At 43.0% G+C, this 22,790-nt stretch overlaps 1 protein-coding gene across 5 annotated transcripts in view; it reads right to left on the bottom strand.

Moving 5' to 3' along the window:
* Nucleotides 1-22,790, bottom strand: part of MYO1B (myosin IB) — a 299,289-nt gene that overhangs the window by 57,421 nt on the left and 219,078 nt on the right. For all 5 annotated transcript variants that reach the window (XM_083153484.1, XM_083153488.1, XM_083153487.1 and 2 more), the window contains exons 17-20: nucleotides 19,005-19,231; nucleotides 18,618-18,818; nucleotides 6,170-6,263; nucleotides 2,860-3,009 (exon numbers count right to left, since the gene is read on the bottom strand). In XM_083153484.1, coding sequence (XP_083009610.1) covers nucleotides 2,860-3,009; nucleotides 6,170-6,263; nucleotides 18,618-18,818; nucleotides 19,005-19,231 — 672 coding nt within the window. The remainder of the gene's footprint in view (nucleotides 1-2,859; nucleotides 3,010-6,169; nucleotides 6,264-18,617; nucleotides 18,819-19,004; nucleotides 19,232-22,790) is intronic.

The raw sequence follows: 22,790 nt of genomic DNA, 5'->3' as shown, positions 1-22,790 counted from the left end.
GTGCAATAATGGTTCTTTTATTTGGGGTATTTATTTGTTATGGTAGCTTTAACCTTTTCCTGATCACTTATTTATATTATTTACATGTTTGATAGAGCATATACTAGATAACATCTATAGCTGTGGATATTGATACTGTTTTCCACACAGTATCCAGTGTATAAAAAGACCATTGTCTACATAAATGTCCAGGGTCATTACTAGGTTTTTCTACTGTTCCGACAGACTCCCACACTTTCTCCACTGTACTGCAGTGGAAGATTGGACTGCATTTGGACACTCTGGACACTCTGTACTAGAAATCCTGCATTTGCCACTGGAATGGTAACGACAATGGGTGGTTTTGGTTTTTAGTTGACCGGCCGTACGGTGGTAGGGAGAACTATACCACCGTACGGCCGGTCCCCCGGATCATCATACTGGGGACACCCGTTGCAGCGCTATCAGCGCCCTCCACACCACCATTATTTGCACGGAGCAACCTGGCTGTTTGAACCCGCATCTGAAAAAAACCTGCATTAGGGTTGAGCTATCGACATCTATAAAGCTCCCCGCCACCATTAACATCTATGGGTGAAAAAACTTATTACCCTAATCTATTTGTTTGATGAACTGCCTTCCACCTAGCGCATGTTATGTCTACACGCTAATTGGCACTAGTAACATCTTGTTGCAGGATAAATAACTTTGTTTCACCAAAAATATATAATATATTCTGGATACACCAGGATCTGAACTGAGCCATTCCTATTAGTGGGATTTCCACATTAAATTCTGGAGACACATCTGATCATTTGTGATTGAACCCTATATGCTTTTAAACTATTTAGGTGTATTTTTTAGTTATATTGTGTATGTATATGTGTTAATTCTTTTTTTACATTTCTATAAAAATTTACAAATCATTCAGCGTGTCCAGTGTTCTTCTTTTTTGGTCAGACATAACTGTACTCAGAGTCATCTATATACATCATACCTAGCAGCGCAATTGTGTTGAAACCCCCCCTTACATTCTTTCACCCTTCATGAGCTGGGCTAGCTCATTTAACACGTGCAGCAGCTAGGTTTATACTTATTCGGTGCACACTACAAGCACCTTAAAGGAACCTTTTCATTTAAAAACTAGAGCACCAGGAATGTGAATTAGCTGGTCCCAATTGGTATCAGTTGTAATTCATAACCCCCGGTTTTTTACAATTTGTGCTGTTCTATTAGCTGTAAGAGAATATGTTATAAAGTTGTATCTGTGTAGACTTGTGCATGGCACCTCTATATCATCTTATTTTGTACACTGGAAAAATAGGTATTGAACGTCAAGTTGCAAAAAATTTTAATGAAATGTGAAAATAAAGCTAAAAGCCCTGCCTATGACAAAGCAGTCTTTCCTCAGTGAAACGCGTCTCTCTGCCACGCCGTCACTGTGGTTCTCTATTGTGCTCACTATATGGAAGTGCTGTATTCCCCCAATGATTCTCTCCAGCACAACATAGGGTCTGCCTTCATCCTTTTTGTTGTTTTCAACTATTTCTATGTACTTTCATTATTTTTTTATGTTCTTGTGTACTGGTGTGTTATTACATAGCTTCAGCGGTGTAGCTTGGTGAAATGGTGCCCGAAGCAAGGGTATGTTTCGCGCCCCCCTCCCAGAAAAAAATTTGCACTGTAATGCCCATAACACACAATGCCACACACCGTAATGCCCATTCCACATACTGCCACACACCGTAATGCCCATTCCACATACTGCCACACACCGTAATGCCCATTAAACATAATACCACCCACCGTAATGCCCATTACACATAATGCCACCCACCATAATGCCCATTACACATCATGCTACGCGCTGTAATGTCCAGTACTAATTATACCACACAACATAATGCCTATTACATATTATGCCACATAAGTCTTGCTTACCTACATGCTACAGGTTTCATGCTCGATAGCAGGGGTTTCAATGCTTCATGCTCGATGCCAGGGGTTCCATGCTCCATACTAGTGGTTGCATGCTCTAGGCTTAGCAGAAGTGCCCTGCTAGGACAGGGCAGCAGGGGCCAGTGGGGGGGGGGGGGGCAACTTAGGGGAGGGCTCTTATGCTCTATGCCAGGGGTTGCATGTTCTAGGCTGAGTAGGTGGGCCCTGTTAGGGAAGGGCAGCAGGGGGAAACATTGGCCAGCAGGGGATAAAAGGGGCCAAGGGGCAGCAGGGCCAGGGGGGGGGGGGCAACTAAGGGGAGCACAGCCACTGCCAGTCTGACACAGCTGCAGCCACAGGGGATAGGGGGGGGGGGGTCACACTCAGAGCTAACAAGCCTGGAGCACAGTGCAGCGCACACACAGTCACAGACTCACAGTCAGAGGCGAGAACGCTAAGCAGCCAATCAGGAAGCGAGTTCAAGTCCCAGATGAGCCGACCGCCCCCAGCATCGCATACTTGCACCCCTTTGGCGGCCGGAGCTTGTGCTCCACCAGCTCCGCCCTCCCTACGCCCCTACATGGCTTTGTTTAATATGTTGGTGTATATATATATATATATATATATATATATATATATATATATATATATAAGTTTAAGTAGCTTTATATGCTATTAATACTGTAGACATTCCTGACATTGTCACAGTTTCCCCTCTGCCCTACTTACATACCCGTTTGGTAAATACAGTTACTTCTGCAACAGTTGTCAGATGTTAATATAACTTTGCATCTATAAATACATACACCCAAGTCAGTTTGAATGTAAGATTATATAATTTGAATTTATTTCCATCATTATCTTAGTCTTGTACTGTGAACAGCCCTAGGTCAGGAGAGTTGTTCTAGCTAGATTACCGCAATAAAGAGAAACGTAACTTACAAGATAGCGCCTGACCCAGGCAGCCACCACCGTTTGGCTCCTTTTCATCAGGAGGAAATGAGTGCGGCACTTCCATCCCCTGTAGATTTTCTGGATTAGAGTTGCTAGGTCTTCCAGACGTTCCTTCCTCAACTCCTCCAGCTTGAACAGCTATGATAGATACGACAGAAAAACTCGATGAACATTGTGGTCTAAATTTACAAATTAATAGGATTTAGAAGCTCATAAGGAAACACTTTAAAAAAAAAAAAGGTTTTATTTAATCGCAGAAGAATGCAGCCAAAAAATGTAATGGATCTATGCAAGTGAAATAAGCTTCTACGCAGACAATAAAAAAATATTGTTTCAAATGTTTTGCACCTATTTAGCGTATTACAGCCGACAGTAATGAGGTCAACAGTGAATAGGTTGACCACCATTAGTCGACAGGAAAATGGTCAACATGGTCCAAATGTCACATGAACTAAGCAAACATGGCCAAAAGTCAACACAAGCATTAGGTCGACATGGCAAAGCAATCTATGCGAGGGTAGGTGTTACACTAATTGGGAGCCCATGTTGACATACACCAAAAAAATTTAAAAACTCATGTCAACCTTTTCCTGGGTCTACCATTTCCATGTCGTCCTTTTGCTTGTGTTGACCTAGTGCGATTTATCACATGTAAAAAAAAACGGGGAGCTGCAGGGCGGTGAGGAGCAGTGGGGCAGGCAGCGGCAGTGTGAGTGAGGAGCAGGTGACGGCCACTCCTGATCCGGTCCGATGCGCATGGGACCGCACATCGGATTGTATCACGTCACACACATGCGATTTTGGTCCGATTTCACGCGATTTATCGGCCCATCACGTGGAATAGGTCCAAAATCGCATAGTCTATGGGGGCCTTAAGATGTGTACATATGGTGCAATTCTCTTTCCATTCGATCGGGATGGAATCAGGATCGAATTGCATGGAGCAGTGTACACATTCGATGACTATATAATACAGACTTGTTACATTTATACCCCTTTCACACAGAAAATGAAATTCCTGGCTTAAGCAGTTTACTCCCGGGAATTTCCTTAAATACACGGGTCCGTTTTCTGTGTGAAAGGGTCGATCCGGATCTTAAACTCCAGGTCTCCGACCCTACAAAAGACAAGGGTCGGAGACAATGTTCCCTCTTATTTTACGAAGGCTGTGTGCGGCAAAAGATTTTGGCTGTGCAACTTTGGAAGGAAATTTAAATTTTTGTGCGTCACTTATATATAACTGGAAAATTATGTTCAGTATTTGTGTTAACTTTACTTCAAAATGATAATAAACATTTAAACATTCAAAACACAGCACACAATGTAGTTAATGGGTGAAACACACATTAATTGAGTCCACAACTGCAAAAAGGGACCACTGCCTCTTTGTGCGCTCTGTTGTAATGTCTGTGCGCATGCTTGTTGAGTTGTGTGCGCGCGCACGTGCGCACAGCTTAGAGGGAACACTGGTCGGAGACCCAGAGTTTAAGATCAGGATCGACCCTTTTCATACAGGTGAAAACCCTGTGTAATAGAGCAAATCTCCGAGTCTAAATTTTAGACCCGGAGATTTGCTCTCCTGTGTGAATGGGGCATGACAGCGGCGGTCGAAAAACCCGGCTTTTCAAAAGCAGGATAATTGCCGGTGATTACTGGGTTATTCATGCTGTCTGAAAGTGGTAATAGTCTTGCCTGCACAGTCTATTTTTCGCTTCGATTTACAGTATACTAAAGGGGAGCATCGAATCGTTATCAAATGCAGCTGGAAATTCAAAATAGATTTGATTTTTTTTAACTAAAAAGTCCAAATTGAATAGAAAGTTAGTCTGACTCACGTGTGTGCATTACATTAGGCATACCAGATCCCTGAGAACACTGTTTTCATAGTCTTAATGAAAAAGCTACAGTCAGATAGTCCTACTGTTTTGCCATAAAAATACATATATACATTTTCTCATAACTAGCAGCATTGCACAGCTAGTATAAAGCCCCTATTGTCATCTCAGGGGTTTAGGAAAAGCACAGTTGTATGGTTTAAACCCATACTGTACATTAATAAACCCATACTGTACATTAATAAATAAACCCATACTGTACATTAATAAACCCATACTGTACATTAATAAATAAACCCATACTGTACAATAAACATATACTGTACATTACTTTGTCAAAAATAAAACTCCAGGATTTGGTCCGAAAAATAGGATTTAAACAGGAGGACTTTTGCCAATAATAAAATGTTGTCACTAGCTGTGCCTCTTCTTTAAGATTGCTTTACAAGCCTATATACCAGTGATGGCTAACCTTGACACTCCAGCTGTTGTTGAACTACACATCCCAGCATGCCCTGTTACAATTTTACTATTTTGCCATGCTAAACTGATGCATGGCTAACCGTCAGTGTTAAGGAGCCCATGCACGCTCCGTTCTGGGCGTCCGTTCTGTACTTTTAAAGTGCACATTGTATCGCATCGCATGCATTGTGCATGCAATGCGATACAATGTAAAGCTAGAGGAAAAAGTAGGTGCAGCACATACTATTTTTTTGTACTGTACTATGAGATGCGCGGGAGCGCGCATCTCCTAGTACAGAACGGACGGAGCACAGAACGGAGCGTGTATGGTCTCCTTTAGCCATCACTGCTATATACCATTCCAAATATATGTTGCTAATTATTTATCACTCATAGCCCAGTTTTCCAATTCCTTGATAACTCCAGCATTTGATTTTCTGAGTTCTTTTCCTGAGTTGACCTACCTTTTCTTATTATAGGGCACAGGTTCTCAAAGTCGGTCCTCAGGACCCCACACGGTGCATGTTTTGCACGTCCCTTCACAGAATCACAAGTGAAATAATCAGCTATACCTGTGGATCTTTAAAAATGTGTCAATGAGTAATGAATGTACCTCTGCACCTGCCGGGTGACCTGGAAAACCTGAACTTTGTGGGGTGCTGAGGACAGTTTGAGAACCCCTGTTCTAGGGTATTCAACATCACCATAAAGAATTCTCCTGTTACTGCTGCTTAGAAATTCATCAAGCTTACTTTCTCATCTAGTCTTTCTCACCCATCAGTATGGACACCCCATGGACCTCGTATTTTTCAATCTCACACATTGCCTTCTCACTCTCTGACCACAAATTCTTTCATTATACAGGTACCTCACTTTTGTCCACTCCCATCATCATCAAAATGTGTGCATACTAGTTGCACCTAAATAGTTTTCACCTAATACTCTTCCCTCTTCCTCGGTTTTTACATATACAGAAATAGCAAGCGAAAAAGCAGACATACAGTTCGTGGATTACGGATGAATATTTTCGATCTTCCAAAAGAAAATTCGTCTTTATTAATTTCCAAGTCACTGAGCAGCACTTCTACACCAACCCTATGAACAAACAAAAGGTAGTTCTCAATCCAATAGCAAAAATCTTAACATTTCTCTTAAATTTAAAAATAAACTGTATGCATTAAAAGGAGATTTAGAAAGAGCGGACAATAGTTTAAAGAGAACAAGTCATGTACTGAGGCTCATTCAGAGTTGGATATAGGTGTGTTTGTTTTTTTGCAAGATACGATATCTAATGCTCCCATAAAGTGTGTAGGCATACAGTACAGTGGCTTTCTTTGTGATTAGTAGATACATTATACCCCTTTTTTGGGGTGCTTCTAGAGAGGAGGAGGCATGTGTGCAGACTTGGGGCCCCTCATCTTTAGTTGGCAGTGTGTAGTAGACTCTGGGCATTAAGGTTACTAGAGGACCCTAGTGCTTCCCAGTGACTATTGCACATGCACAGGTCACCAGGAAAATGGCACAGTGGCCATTTTCCTCTGATTTTTTTTTTACTGCGCAATGCTGGGAACGTGGCCAGCAAGCCATTTTCCTGATCATTTCTGCAGCAATGCCACTGCCTACACGGCTCCAGAGGGTACTGTAAGTATTGAAAAAAAATCAGTTCAGAGCGTGTATAATTCAAATTGATCATTTACAATCTGACATTCGGAGGTGCACCATTGTGTAATACAATACCTCTTGGTGTCAACTCATATGTGGTAAGGGAGTCATTAAGTGAACACTTCCAGCATAAATATGTAAAAATAAGAACTTAAAATGCTGAAAAGTTGAAATATAATTTATAACAAGAAAAATGTAAAAGAATGCCTGTTCCTAGTTTTGTGCTTGATGCACAAGACATTTATTTTAGCTGGAAACTGAAAGCTTTTCTAGTACAGAACAAAGGAACAATCCTGGCACGCTTTCAGAGCATTAGTGAGTCAACAAATCAGCAGAAACATACATATGGTAGAAAGCTGGAGGAAACCTTCATACTGCAAAAGAAACATATTAACAATATATGTGCACTCTTCTATGGAGGTCAGCATTTCACTGCCATGTGTGAATACATGTGTGCTATAAAAATGGGCAAAATACATATAAATGTTTATATTATAGATCCTAGTGCTATATGTAAAGTATGACCACTAAATTGGCATAAAAAAGTGCAGCATCTATATAATTGTTCTGCCATTGACTGCCAGTGAGTATACCAAGCATCAGGTCAATGTAAAGGTCATTGAATACTCAAATGTTCAATGCATATCTGCACTGATATATAATCTAGTCAGAATAAGTCTGACATGGATATCTCAAACTACGATTGTATCAGTAGTAGTTCCCAGCCTTTGTCCTCCAGTACCCCCCAACAGTACACATCTTCCAGGTCTCCTGACAGAATCATATGTGCAACCTGTGAATCTTTTAAAAGGTGTCTGAATAATGAGTGCACCTGCTGGCTGACCTGGAAAAAAAGCACTGTTGGGGGTACTTGAGGACCTGGGTTGAGAACCATTGTACTATATTATGGTTTTTTACCCACACATAATCATAAAATCAATACATTTCAGTGTGCACACACATAAAAATCACAAATGCATAAAAAGGTGGATCTTTTAAAAAAATATGCAAAAATTAATTAGCCTTGATGCATCATATATTTACCAAGTCTGTATATGGCCACTTCTCCTTTAAAGCTGCCCACATAAGGTGCTATTTTACCTTGCGGTGCAATGCAAGATCCACGTACCTCATATCATAAGGTACAAAAAGTATGTGCAGTACGTACTTTTTGGAGTAGACTAGATCACATCACATCTAGTTCAAAACACATGCTGCTTTAGCATATCGCATGCATTTTGAACTAGATGCAATCAGGTCCAAAACGCAGTGCACATTGTCTTAAAGGAGAAGTGTCCAACGGAATTGGTAAATATATAATGCATTGATACTAATCAATTTTTGTATTTGTGATTTTTGTGTGTGCGCACTGAAATTGTGTTTGTTTTAGACAGCAAAAGCAACATATTTGGGGTTCAGATTTGTGTCAAATGATTGTTAAGCATTTTTCTAAAACAGTGAAAAATAATAATGAAAATTAAACATTTGTGTCATTTGAATCCACTTTTAAAAGTAGGGATTTTCCTGATTTTTTTTAACCTGCTCAGTAGCTGAAGAAAAGAAATGTTATAACTAGAGATGTGCGGCGGCCACTTTTTCGGGTTTTGGTTTTGGATCTGGATCTCACTTCGTGTTTTGGATCTGGATTGATTTTGGCAAAACCACCCTTGTGGGTTTTGGTTTTGGATCTGGATTTTTATGAAAAAATGCTAAAAATGGCTAAAATAACAGAATTTGGGTCTGTTTTTGCCCCTAAAGTATTATTAACCTCAATTACATTAGTTTCCACTTATTTCTAGTCAATTTTGATCACTTAACAGCTTACAAAATTGTTTTCATTTACTGTAGTTGGGCCAAAAGGGTATACCGAGGTAGCTGGATGACTAAGCTAAGCGACAGCAGTCGGCATCACATACATGTGGACCTTACACTTCCAACCTGGCAGAGTGGCACTGCCGGGGCAGACAGGGTGGCAGTTTAATAAACTATCCCAAAAAAAGAGAAATGCTCCAAAGAGCAAATACAAAGAGGTATCGGCCTTGTCATGACTGGTGGTAGCAGCTTCAGCACTTCTATCAGGTTGCTGATCTCCCACTATTTCCTCCTCCATCATCCTCCAAAAATGTGTTTTTATTTTATTTATTACTTTTATTTATTTTTCTTACTTTACACTGGACACAGCCTGTCACACTGGACACGGCCCCTTGGACACTGGACACTGCCCCTGGACACAGCCCCTGGACACTGCCCCTGGACACTGGACACAGCCCGTCACCCTGGACACAGCCCCTGGACAATGGACACAGCCTCTGGATACAGCTCTTGTACACTGGACACAGCCCGTCACCCTAGACACAGCCCCTGGACAATGGACACAGCCTCTGGACACAGCTCTTGTACACTGGGCACAGCCTGTCACCCTGGACACAGCCCCTGGACAATGGACACAGCCTCTGGACACAGCTCTTGTACACTGGACACAGCCATATCACTGGACACAGCCCCTGGACAATGGACAGAGCAGTCACACTGGACACAGCCTCTGGACACAGCTCCTGTACACTGGACATAGCCTTCACACTGGACACTGCCCCTGGACACTGGACACAGCCCGTCACCCTGGACACAGCCCCTGGACAATGGACACAGCCCGTTACCCTGGACACAGCCCGTTACCCTGGACACAGCCCCTGGACACGGCCCCTGGACAATGGACACAGCCTCTGGACACCACCCGGGACACAGCTCCTGTACACTGGACACAGCCGTCACACTGGACACTGCCCCTGGACACAGGACACAGCTCCTGTACACAGCTCCTGTATACTGGACACAACCCCTGTACACTGGACACAACCCCTGGACACAGCCCCTGTACACTGGACACAGCCCCTGTCACACTGGACACTGGATATATGTAGTCACACTGGACAATGGATATATGTCACACTGGACACTGGATATATGTCGTCACACTGGACACAGGATATATGTCGTCACACTGGACACAGGATACTGTATATGTCGTCACACTGGACACAGGATATATGTCGTCACACTGGACACAGGATATATGTCGTCACACTGGACACTGGATATATGTCACGCTGGACACAGGATATATGCCGGCACACATTACATGTCACACTGGACACAGGATATATGTTGTGACTTGTGACACTGGATATATTGTTGTCACACTGGACACAGGATATATGTCGTCACACTGGACACAGGATATGTCGTCAGTCGTCACACAGGACAGGACACAGGATATATGTCGTGAGTGACTCGTGACACTGGACAATGGATAAGATATAGGCCGTCACACTGGACACAGCCCCTTGTATTACTGCAGCCCCTGTACACAGTGTACTACTCAGCAGCACTGAAGCCCCTGCGTGTGAGCACTGCAGCACTGAGTTAGTTAGTTAAATCACAAAAAACACAGGGTTCAGGGCTAAATAAATCACAACACAGGGCTTAGGGCTAAATAAATCACAACAGGGCACGGGCCACAGGACAGCCCCTGGACAGTGGACACTGCAGCCCCTGCGTGTGAGCACTGCAGCACCTAGTTAGTTAAATCACACTGTAGGGCTCAGGCCTATAAACAGTCACTGACTCTCAAGTCTACAACACAGGGCAGTGAGGGCAGTTCACGGAGCACAGCACGGAGCACATGGCACGGAGCACAGCACAGGGCAGGTCACGGAGCACAGCACGGAGCACATGGCACGGAGCACAGCACAGGGCAGTGAGGGCACAGGTCAGGTCACGGAGCACATGGCACAGAGCACAGCACGGAGCACACAGAGCTTCCCAACCACCCTCTTCCCTCTCCAAGATTGGAGTGAAGATGGCGGGGCGCGCGTGCGTCTTTTATAAGATCCCGCTCCCGCTAGAATCCGACAGCGCGATGATGACGTTCGGCCTCGTTATTGGTCCGGAATTCAGGCGGGAACTCCCGAGCCGGCTCGGATCTGGCCCGGATCCCCGATATTCGGATCTGTCGGATCTCGGGAATCCGGACCCGCTCATCTCTAGTTATAACCACTTTTCCCATGCAAATGAATTATCACCTGCAATGCATTTCCACCCCTTGATAGATTCTGTGATTTCTACTGGCTAACAAGTACAGGTTTTGTCCTATAACAAATGGGCGGATGTCAGCTGGCCGCCCGCTTCCTGCACAGGGTGTTCAGAAATGTAACATCCATTCGCAGTCGTCGATGATGGTCAACGACTGCGAATGGGATGTTTATGCAAAACATTAATTTGCATACATGCGTGGGTGCAATCTGTGTGTGGGTGGCGGATGGACCTTCGTGCGGCCAGCGTTTACATGACCCGCAAAGCTGTGAATTTCGCAGCTTTGCAGGTCAAGCTGAATCAGGGCTTAAGAATCCAGACCCGATTGTTCTCGCAGAAAACCAGGACTGTTGTGGATTGGTATACATGCCTGAGACACCATTGGCTAATTGGATAGCCCAAAGCGAATCTGTGGTAAATGACTGCTGATAATTGGATACCCATTAGTATAGTAGTGAATGCTACTTTCTTTAGTTTCCAAATTCCTTTCCCAGGGCAGCATGCACTGTTCAGTGCTACACCTGTCTACTTGTGTTATTGGTGTCCAACTCCGCCATGTACTCATGTTAATGTTTGATTTAACTTCTGTGCTTAGCAAAACATTAAGTAATCGCTGTACAAGGAAATGGTCTGGGTTCATCTGATTGCCAGGTTAGTCGCTTTAAACTGTATACGACACAAGATGTAAAAGTATGGCTTCACTGCAATTCAGAATACAGTACATGTAAAGCATGTAACTGTTGTTACGCAAGCAGCATTAAGTAGAAGTCAATAGCTCATTGTCCAATTTATTAGACGTTTCATAGAGATAAATGAAATGTATCATAACGCCTACTGTTTATTTTTTAACAATGCTTCAGCAATTGGCAGCACCAGCAATGGCTGAACAATAACAGTGCTGTAGAACAGAATTGCAGACTGGAAAGGTAATCTGACACAAGCCACAGACAAATGATAAACAAGAGATTACAATGCCTGATTATTTACTAATTTTCTCAGCAAGATAGAACAAATAGTTGACAGGTTTTATAGATTGCACATTGACAACAAGCTACAGCACGTTCTACTGGTGAATATATAACCAAGGAATGTTATGTTACTGTATATACAGTGTGAAGGAAGATATAGCAATGTCGCCACACAGTGTAAAGTACAGCTTTTTTTTTTTTCCTTTAACCAGCTCAGATCTGCATTATACGGTAGAGAAAATAAATATTTGATGTAAATGTAAATAAAAAACAAATAGGTTGGTAAATGACATGCAGTAGAAAGTTATTTAAATACGAAATTAACACTGTCATGCACATTTAGGATGTTTGTGTTTAAAAAAAAAAAAAAAAAGACTGTGTGCAATAACCAAAACTATTGGAATTTCCATACTTCCATATGGTTGGAATTTCCATACTTGCCCTGTTCCTGGCTCCCCCCTACCCCCCCCTCCCCCCCCCCCCCCGCTCGGGAAAATCCGCCACACTAATGAAGACAGACTGTACTAGCTTCCCTGTGCCTGACAGTGACTTCTTATTGGAAGTCCGACCTGCCTCCGGGACACCTTTCTATGGGCTGCTGATATGAAATCTAGTGTCAGCACATGCGCAGTACCTACGTCGGTACTGTGCACGTGCCGGTCCCATTTCCTGTCATCTGTATTATACAGGCTATGGGACAGTGATTTTTGTTCTATGGGTTGTTGCTGGAGCAGTTCATGGAACCTGGCCGCATGCGCAGTACAGAGGTATGTACTGCACATGCGTCAGTCCCAGCCTTTGTCATCTTAGTACAGGTGCCGTTACCGCTACGCCTGTGGAGGGAATTAGTAGGAGCGGCAGTGGCGGGGGGCACCATTTTCGGCCAGCGGCAGCCCCCCTCTTGCCATAAGGTATGAGTTGCCACTGGTGATAACATTTATTGGTTAACTATTATTGAGACCATTCTAGTGGGCATGGAGGCTACTGGTAACATGATAGAGCATGGTACCCAAAAAGTGTCATATAACCAAGAAATACTGTAAAGAAATGTACAGAGGAGCTATCGAACCAGGACTTATTTAGGTAATTTAATAGAAAAACTCCTGTATTATATTAGTGTAAAACTTCCATTATTTTTAGGGAGTGGAGCCTTAGACCAATACACTGGGTAGATTGGTAGAAAGAAAATGAGTGGCGCACTTTGGATAACCGCAATTAAAATATAACTTTTAATAAATTTAAATGAAATAATATTTAATTACATCAGCTAAATATGTTTAAAAGTTGAGATTTAAAACAAAGGCAGTTTGCTTCTGTCACCGTGTGTGTGTGTTTTTATTTCCTTTTACTTGGCCACAGGTGCTAAAAGTTTTTTTTATTATTAGACAGGTAATATCAGAATTAGATTAATGGTGCCTACACACGTAGCATTTTCTAAGCAATCTGACTTAATATGACTAGATCACTTAGAAAATAACCCTACACTGCTACGTGTGTAGGGGTCATAATGAGAGCAGTGCACGGCCCCACTTTGGTCTGTAGTTGGGCATCACTATAAAATATTTTAAAATACAGGTGCATCACCGATTTTCAGGCACCTGATGGTCAATCCTCTTTTAATCTGTACACATCAGGTGCAAGTGGAGTTATGATTTAGTGGGTTGAGTTTTTTAGGAGGGCCAGTGGGAGGCTCTTGTGATGCAGCAGGGAGGCATGTTGCTGCTGCACATACACAATGGTTGAAGCTTCTTCTACTAAGTTTGCGGTGTGTGTGAATCTGAGTCCTCAATCAGTGCACTGGACCAGAGAGTAGCCACCAGGAAGAAGAGACAGGAGTCTTACCATAAGGTGGAAAAATACGAGTTTAGAATGTGCAGTACTGGTTATTATGCTTGTGTATTTATTTGTTAGGGTATGTGTAACCTTTTTCCTTAATACTTATTTATATTATTTCAAGGTTTGATACAGCCTTTACCACAGACTAAAGTGTTAAATATTAACACTGTATTCCATACAGTATTCAGTGTATAAAAAGACTATGTACAATAATGTTCCCAGCCACTACTAGGTTCTTCTAACACCCCCCAGACTACTGCTCTTGCTCCAATGAGTAGGAGATTGTGGACTGCTTTTGGAAACCCACCTCTAAAGATCCTGCCACTGAACGGGCAAACCTTTGGGTAAATCAACTGTATGAGCATTCCCTAATCTTTTAGGCATCACACCATCTACACTGTGGGCCTTATTCAGATCTGATCACAGTACAAATTTGTTCTCAAAATAGGCACAACCATGTGTACTGCATGGCTGTGCCTATTTTGGGGCAGATGTAAAGCAGCAATCATTTACACTGCAGAACCAGGTTGATTTGCCATATAAATTTCCCAAACACTCACAACCTATTAAATTTGGTGCATATTCTCTGATTCTGGAATCCTAAAAAGTCCATTAAGGGAGAAGGGACTGTGCCTTCCCTAAACCTACTTGAAGAAAAAGCTATCCTAGGAGTGGCCAAACCAGTCCTTGATTGCTACCAAACAGTTCATGTTTTTAGGACCATGTATAGACCTGTAAAATGTGATGGTCAGATAATGAATGCACCGGGGGGGCGTGGCCTGAAGTGAACAGGAGAAGACGTGTCTGCTGGCCCTCCCACCTAAAATCCTGATATTTACCTTGTTTATGCAGCTCCAACTCCTTCACTGCACCCTAAGGATAGAGAAACCTTTCTGCACTCATTGCGGCATCCCCACTGACTATCATCTGTGTCCTTCTCCACTTTTGGCCCGATTCTGCCAGTGGCCCTTTTCTGCGTGGCGCGCCAGCCTGCACTGTCGGGCATCGCCGGATGAGTCTTCCTATTTGACATCTGGCAGAGCTGTGAGTCTGCTCTTGGGGGCTGTCTGGGTTTGCTGCCTGGCTGGACTGGACCCTCCTGACTGCTCCCTATTGCTCATCTGTGCCGGATCGGCGTGTGAGGTGAGGTCGCGGCCATTTTGGAGATTCCTTGGTCTACCCTTGTGCACGAAGTGCGTGGCGCGCATAGTACAATATGGATATCTCCTATCTACACATCACTCAGGCATCGACTGAGAGACTCCTATTTAATCTTGAGGTGATACACCTGGAAGCTCTCTACCCCACAGTTAAAGATAGTGGAGGGTCTATGGATGATACATCTGCCTCCTATACTTCTGTATCCTCCACATATCCTGAAGACATAAGGATGAAAATGTCCTCCATGTCATGTGCATATGTATCAGGGGTTGGTAGGAAGGATAACTACTGCTCTCCTGTGATTTCTGTAACTCCTGCTGTCTTGGATTTGGATACCTTTCTCCTTATATCTACCCCTGAAGCATCCAAAAACTGTGATGTGATTACTAAGTTTACTTGCTGTGACCCTGCAATACATATTGAACCTGTGCCTATGTGTGATGAGGACTGGCCTATATCCATGACTGTACCTGTGCTACAGGTAGGGCCGGCAACAGAAATATTGGGGCCCCAGAAATTTATATTTCTGGGGCCCCCCCACCCCCTGCAGTCAGCCGCCAGGCACTCGATTGCTGTGGGCGGCTGACACATAACACCCCCCCCCCCCACTACTTCTGCTGCAGACTCGGGCAGGGAATCTTCCTGGGGATGCCTGTTTAAACACGCAGATCCTGGCCGCCGCGCGCTTACACACACTGACATGAGCCCGTGCTGCTGCGGCGCTCATGTCAGTGTGAGTAAGCGGAGGCCGGAAGTTGTGTGTTCTGACAGGCATCCCAAGGAAGCTTCCCCCGAGTCTGCAGCGCCGCGGCTGCATTTATTCTTGTTGGGGGGGTGTTATGTGTCAGCCGCCAACAGCAATCGGGTACCGGGCGGCTGACTGCACGGATGTGTGGCTGATTCTGGGGCCCCATCTGATGGTTGGGGCTACAGCTGTCCCCTTTGACACCCCCCCCCCCCCCCTGTCGCCGGGCCTGGCTACAGGCTCACTGCAACTTCATATTTCAACTTTACGCGATGCCGCACTATTCCCAATGATATTACCCTGGTTTTTGATAGTTCCTTTATAACCTATACTGTTCAGCTATGCTGCATGTGGTGCCATGTGCTCTGGTTTGTAGGGGGATGGGACCGGTGCTATATTTGCCCCATACTGATATACATGCGGATGGCCAGGTTGATATGATACGGTTATTACACTATAGTTAAATAATGCATCTCTCCAAATGCATTGGTTTGTTTTATGTGTGTGATACTGATGCCTGTGCTTGTGTTTCCCTCCTATATCCCTATAGATTGTAAGCCTGCAGCAGGGCCCTCCTACCTCCAAGTCTGTCTGTTGTTACCCAGTTTGTTTTATCACTGTCTACTATTGTAAAGCGCAACAGAATCTGCTGCGCTGTATAAGAATCTGTAAATAAATAAATAATGTTATACTTTACTATATCCTGCTGTATGTATATATGATGCTATTCAGGGGCGTAACTAGAACTTAATGGGCCCCATAGCAAAATACTGAAAGGGGCCCCCCCCCAGGGACAATGGCAGGTATTCAATGCGGCCGGCGAGGGGGTTAAACAGCGAGGATTGCAGAAAACCAGCGATCCTCGCTGTTTAACCCCCGCACCGGCCACTCGCTCTATTCAACGTTCTGGGGAAATCCTTGCCATCACAGGACGGCGACAATTCCCCAAAACAGCGAGACCCGCGGCTAATGCAGAAAACTCGCTGTATTTAGCCGCGAGTCTTGCTGCTTCTGGAGCCGCATATTCCCCCTCGCTCCAAATATGGAGCGAGGGGGAATTGGCGTATGGGGGGGGGGGGGCTGCATTGAATACTGACAGGGTGAGTGGTGACAGCGAGCAGGAAGCTCTGCTCGCTGTCGCCACTCGCCCACAGCATTGAATACCTGCCAATGTTGTGAGAGATAGGGAGCGACAGCGATAGGAGAGAGGAAAGGAGCAACAGTGATGGCGAGAGAGGGAAGGAGCGAAAGTGATGGGAGAATGTGAAGGAGCTATAGCGATGGGGAGAGAGGAAAGGAGCGACAGTGATGGGGAGAGAGAGAAAGGGAGAAGGAAGTATAGTGACAGGGAGAGAAAGAAAGGAGAATGAGAGATACATTGAGGGGTAGAGATCTAAAATATAATTGTGCAATAATGCAATAAAATAAATAAGATGTCACATTTATTGCCTAAGAAAACCCCACCGCCCCCCATGCCACTTTGGGCATGAAAAAGGATTTGCCGCAATATCAGGGCAGCGGCAGCAGCACGGATGGAACACCAGCGCTCAGCAAGTCCACTCCTGCAGTCAGTGGACGCCGGGGGCCTCAAACTCTTGTCGTGAGTGCTGGAGTCCCGTCCGTGCTGCTGCACTGCCCTGATTTCAAATCACTTACTCTCCTACCTTCCTGTTGTAGTCTCACTCTCCTCCCGCGCTCCGCTCTGCTCAGTCCAGCACCCGTGGTCCTCCTTCACTGCAGACGCCATATCCTCCTCCTCCTCTCCCCCAGTGCTTACCTCACCTTCCTGCTGGTGCCGATCACTCACTGCGCGGTGCGCGCTGCACGGGGAGAGCAGCGTCAGGTGCCTCTTGAGTGTCACTGACACTTTGTTGCTCTGGTGTAACTACTGAGTGCAGGGGGAGCTGCGGGCCCCTGAGACAGCCCGGGCCCCATAGCAGCTGCACCCCCTGCACCCTCGGTAGTTACGCCACTGATGCTATTTACCTGCCCAGGTGCGCTTTATATTGTGTTCATTTGAATTACTCCAATACACGCTGTAGGCCTGCTATATAGGTCTCTGGTGGGAGAGTCAGTGCTTTCCTGCTCGGAGGTCATTAGTTCTTTGTCCCTATGTTTGGGTAATTGGGGGATATAGATAGTTAGTATATTTTAGTGGGGGGTGGGTTGTTTAAGAATTCTGGGCTCCAGGTAAACCTAAGTTTGGGGTAGGTCATACAGGGTATGGGGTTTATGTTTTGTTTTTTTGTGAAGGGGGATTTTATTTTGCTCTGTGCCAGACAGGACACTGCCTATATGTTATTTTGCTACCACATTTTGCTCGGTGTACGATTATCCTGATAGTTGTCTGTGAAGAATGACTCTGTACATTATACAACGGTGTGACAGCTACCATATGCACCCTTGCGCCTTCGGGCATTTCTGTTCATAAATACTGCAGGAAATGCGCTTACTACTATACTGTTGATACTGCTAAATTTTATATACATAGGCTGTATTATATCTTTAATGAGATGTATACCAAATGCTTTGTATTGTGTCTGCCTGGTTGGGCGTTTGTTATTTGTTATTCTAAAAAGTCAATAAAAAATATTGAATAAAAAAAAAAAGAAATGAATGCACCACACATTTGAAAATATGAGGTAGCAATGATTACACCGGTGCACCAGCTAGGTGATCTGAAACATGTGAACTGTTGGTAGATCTTGAGGACCAGTTTGGCCCGCACTAATCTAGAATAAAAGATGCACCAATTTCTGGGAAACTTTTCGTTTAAAATACCTTTAGTGTACAATCATCTTTTGTCACTCTCACTGATTGTTCTCCATTTGATTAACATTTGGCAACATGTCTATTCAGCTTTAAAAGTGTATTCATGCATCTATTAATGATATGGGCTGCAATTCACCAGTCAAGTTGACATTCAGAGTCTACTACATCACTAAGTAAATTATCAGAATATTTTATCTCACAAATCAATCATACCTTGCTGGTCCTTTCCAGTGGGGCCATGTCTGCTTGCATAGCATCTTGTACCTTTCCAAACAAGGTTCATATGGCTGTCTGAAGGCATACCCTGCTCTCCTGACCCGGACATTTTCAAGTAGACCAAGGTAACTGACTTGATGGCGCACAAGGGCATCGTTGAATATATGGGCAGCCTTCTTGTCATTTGGCTTAATGCACCTAAAAATTTCACAAATGTCAAGCATTTTAATTAAGTAATGCAAAAGTGTATGGACTAACAAAAGTAATTAGCACTCCATTCCAACTACACTCAACTATCAAGCAGCTAGCTACAGGAAAGTCTTATTTATTTATTTCACTTATTAAAATTATTACAATCAATTATGTGAAATGAGTGACTTTTACCGGATGTAGTTGGGATTCTTTGTAAGCAAGTTCTTCATTAGAATGGATACTGAGGCCTTGAACTGTGAACCCGCAGTTGGTGGCCTCTTGAGATTTATCTTGACCGGGTTGCCTTCTGGGAACATATCCTTGATAAGGGAATGGTTTGCTTTCCACATTGCTTGGGAGAGATCACGGTAGAGTAAGTCATTGTTCTTATCAACAAATCCTTCCACTTGGTACATGACCTGGAATACAGATGGATAGTCAGATTACACAACTTCGCTACAAGGTAGGGAAAAAGACCCAACTGTTTGTTACTGTATTTTCAAACGCTTTAAATAATCCAATCATTCCGAAGCTAAACAATAAAACATTACTAAAGAATACAGTATGTGGTTGCTAACCAAGACATTCTACAAAACTTGTGGTATCCATAATGTTTATTTACTCTACTTTATTTGCAATGCATAAAAATCACTGACAAGAGTATGTGTTTTCACTAATAATTGTATCTAGTTTGGGAGTATATGTACATGTAAAAGTTTCTGGATGCAATCAGTTTAGTGCCTTGTAATGTTTTCAAATTCCAATGACCTTGTTTCAAGTTTGCATTTACATTATAATAAACTTAATTGTTTAAATATAGTAGTGGCAAAATGCTAGCAATTTTTTTCTTTGCTTGCAGACATTGCCCTTCACCAGCAGCGCACCTTACCACCACATATATTGCCTGAATTGTCAGAAGGTAGCGATCTGGGTGGCTCGACCACTGCAGCCTCCCGCCCATGTATATATGTGTATATATGGCACAATGTCTATTCAGAGAGAAACAAAAAAAGAGAATAGAGGCAGCGCTGTTCAAAATCACTTTTCCTTATTTATTAAAAGGTATACATTAACACTTTAAAAATAAATTAATATGACTATAAGTCAACAATATTAGCAGCCACAAACAATGCTGCAAGCATCACAAACATATATCCCCCTTAGCTGATTAGTATCATATAGGGTTAGCTGCATGCATGCAAAGCCTTTTTACAAAAGATTCTATTTTCTTCTGTGATCACTTATTGCATTTAAATGGTTAGTGAATTAGTACTAGCTCAGTCCAGTCCCACCTATGGGCACATGGTATTTCAGATTTTATACTTATAGTATTCCAGACGCTGGGTGGGGGAAAAGGCTTTCAGACCCCGATGTCACACTCCGACCACTGGTGCTCTCCAAATAATTGCGGTCATATCAAAGGTTTTCCACTGGCTCTGTGAACAATGGCTGCCAAACAAAGTCCCCGTTTTCCTCAACGCGTTTCTCCGCCTTATCGAATCTCAGCGGCTTCCTCAGGAGGTATATGTGTATCTCAGTGCCGTCCTGATTTTATAGTGCCCGCTTCCGGCTGCGCAGGCGCCGTGGCGTCTTAGCCAGGCCTCGTTTTCACTGTGTTTTACCGACTTCCGGGTACGCGGCTCGTGCATCACACAGAGCCTGCTTCCGTGCCATTTATGCGTTCCATAGCAATAGTTTGCATCCGCCTTTTGCGTTCCACGAATAGGGCTCAAGCTTTATTGTTTTCTGTTGCTCAGTAACGTACATTTTCCTTAGTGACGTTATACGCTCAGGTATTTAAACGGCAAGTATTTTAACCTCTTATGTCAACTATAGGGGGATGACATTCTATATAAACAAACGTTCTCTAAAAACATTACCTTTATTAGAAACATTAACTTTATCAAAAGAACATATATATATAATTTCAGCGAGACATGTCATTCACAATCATACATAATTTATCTTATGCATTAAATAGCAGTTTTCTAGAGGGAGCTATAGGACCATATTCTGCAGACTGGTAAGATTAGCAATATCATACACATTATCTTTAATGGAGTTTTTTCCTCCCATATTGTATACAGACTTTTATATTTATTTGTTATCTACATTAATTAGTTTATAGTATGTTGGGTGAAGTACACTAAAAAATATAAATAATAAAACCGGCAGACAAGGGCGGTGGGATTGTGATCATGGACACGGTGGACTACATCGAGGAAGCTTATAGACAGCTGAGTAATGATGGATTCTACTGTGTCCTTGGCCACAATCCCACCGCCCAGTATCAAAAAGATCTAAAATTTATGTTGGAACAGGCAAAAGAAGAAGGTGCAATATCAAAGGAAACTCTTAATTTTTTATATAATGCACATCCCATAATCCCCACTTTTTATTTTTTGCCAAAAATTCCCAAAACACTGCACAAACCACCCGGGCGTCCCATAGTCTCTGGTGTAGGGTCCCTCACTAATAATTTATCAATTTTTGTAGATTATTATTTGCAAGACCACGTAGGGAAACTAAGATCACATATAAAGGATACCAAACATTTTCTAAACCTTATCAATCAAATTGAATGGAAGGAAGGTTATATCCTTCTAACTGCTGATGTTGAGGCTCTATACGCTAACATACCCCAGGATTTGGGGGTACGGGTAATGGAAACATACCTCAGGAAAGATGAGTCTATATCCGAATCCCTACGTGGTCTAATCTCACAATCGATTGAATTCATTCTTAGTCACAATTATTTTATTTTTAACTCACAATTTTATTTACAGACACGGGGGACTGCCATGGGGACCACGTTCGCCCCGAGCTTTGCGAACCTGTACATGGGGGCCTTCGAAGACCAACATGTGTGGTGGAGTGAGTTTGGGGCGGACCTGGTCCTCTATGGCAGATTTATAGACGATTTATTTATAATTTGGAAAGGGGACATCACTCACTTAAATCAATTCACAGATAGTCTTAACACCAACAAATTCGGACTAAAATTCACAAGCACCTATAGTTTCTCACAGATCACTTTCCTTGATGTTGCACTAAAAGCTAAAAATGGAAGACTAGAAACAGATACATTCTGTAAACCGGTAGACCAAAACCGATATTTGAACTACGAGAGTGCTCATGACAAAAGTTGGCGTGATAACATACCGAAGGGGCAATTAATCAGAATAAAGAGGAATTGCTCTACAAATGAAGCGTACCATAGACAAGCAAATAAATTAATCTCCTCCTTTAAAGAACAAAAATATCCAAACAAAATAATACAAGAAGCCAAAGACACAGTAGATAAAATTGAACGTAAAAACCTATTAGAAGTTAATCAAAAACGAAAAGAACTAAATGTAAAAGGGAAAGAAAGATCCTCCCAATTTGTAACTCAATTTAATGACTGTTCCCACGAAATTAAAAACATAATAAAGAAAAATACAACTCTTCTAATGCAAGATGAATATCTGAAAGATATTGTAGAAGCCAAGGGTAAGGTAATATTTAGGAGAGGTGAAAATCTAAAAAGTAAATTAGTAAAAAGCCACTTCACAAATGAACAAGAATCTGTGCCAGATGAAAGAAATTTAAAAACCTGGCTCCCTGAAAAACCATGGGGGTATCATAAGTGTGGTAGAGATAATTGCCATACCTGTAAAGGTAAAAATAGAAAAACAGTTGACTTTAAATCAGGAATTACTGGGGAAGTTTTTAAAGTGAGGGATTTCATCAACTGTAGGACACCCTTTGTCATCTACCTCATGACATGTGGTTGCGGTCTACAGTATGTGGGCCGCACCACAAGGTGTCTAAACCTGAGGTACACGAAACACAGGCGGAATATCATGGCTGGAATTAAGACACACCCATTGTCAAAACACATTTTTAACTGCCAAGGAGCATCCATGCAAAATGTAGAAATACAAGCAATTGAACACATAAAGACCACAGCGAGAGGAGGCGATAGATATAACACCC

This window comes from Crinia signifera, chromosome 7, assembly GCF_055691185.1.
Source record: "Crinia signifera chromosome 7, ASM5569118v1, whole genome shotgun sequence".
In the NCBI taxonomy this organism is placed as follows: Eukaryota; Metazoa; Chordata; class Amphibia; order Anura; family Myobatrachidae; genus Crinia; species Crinia signifera.
Note: the sequence above shows the minus strand (reverse complement) of the source record. Positions and strands in the feature narration are given on the sequence as shown.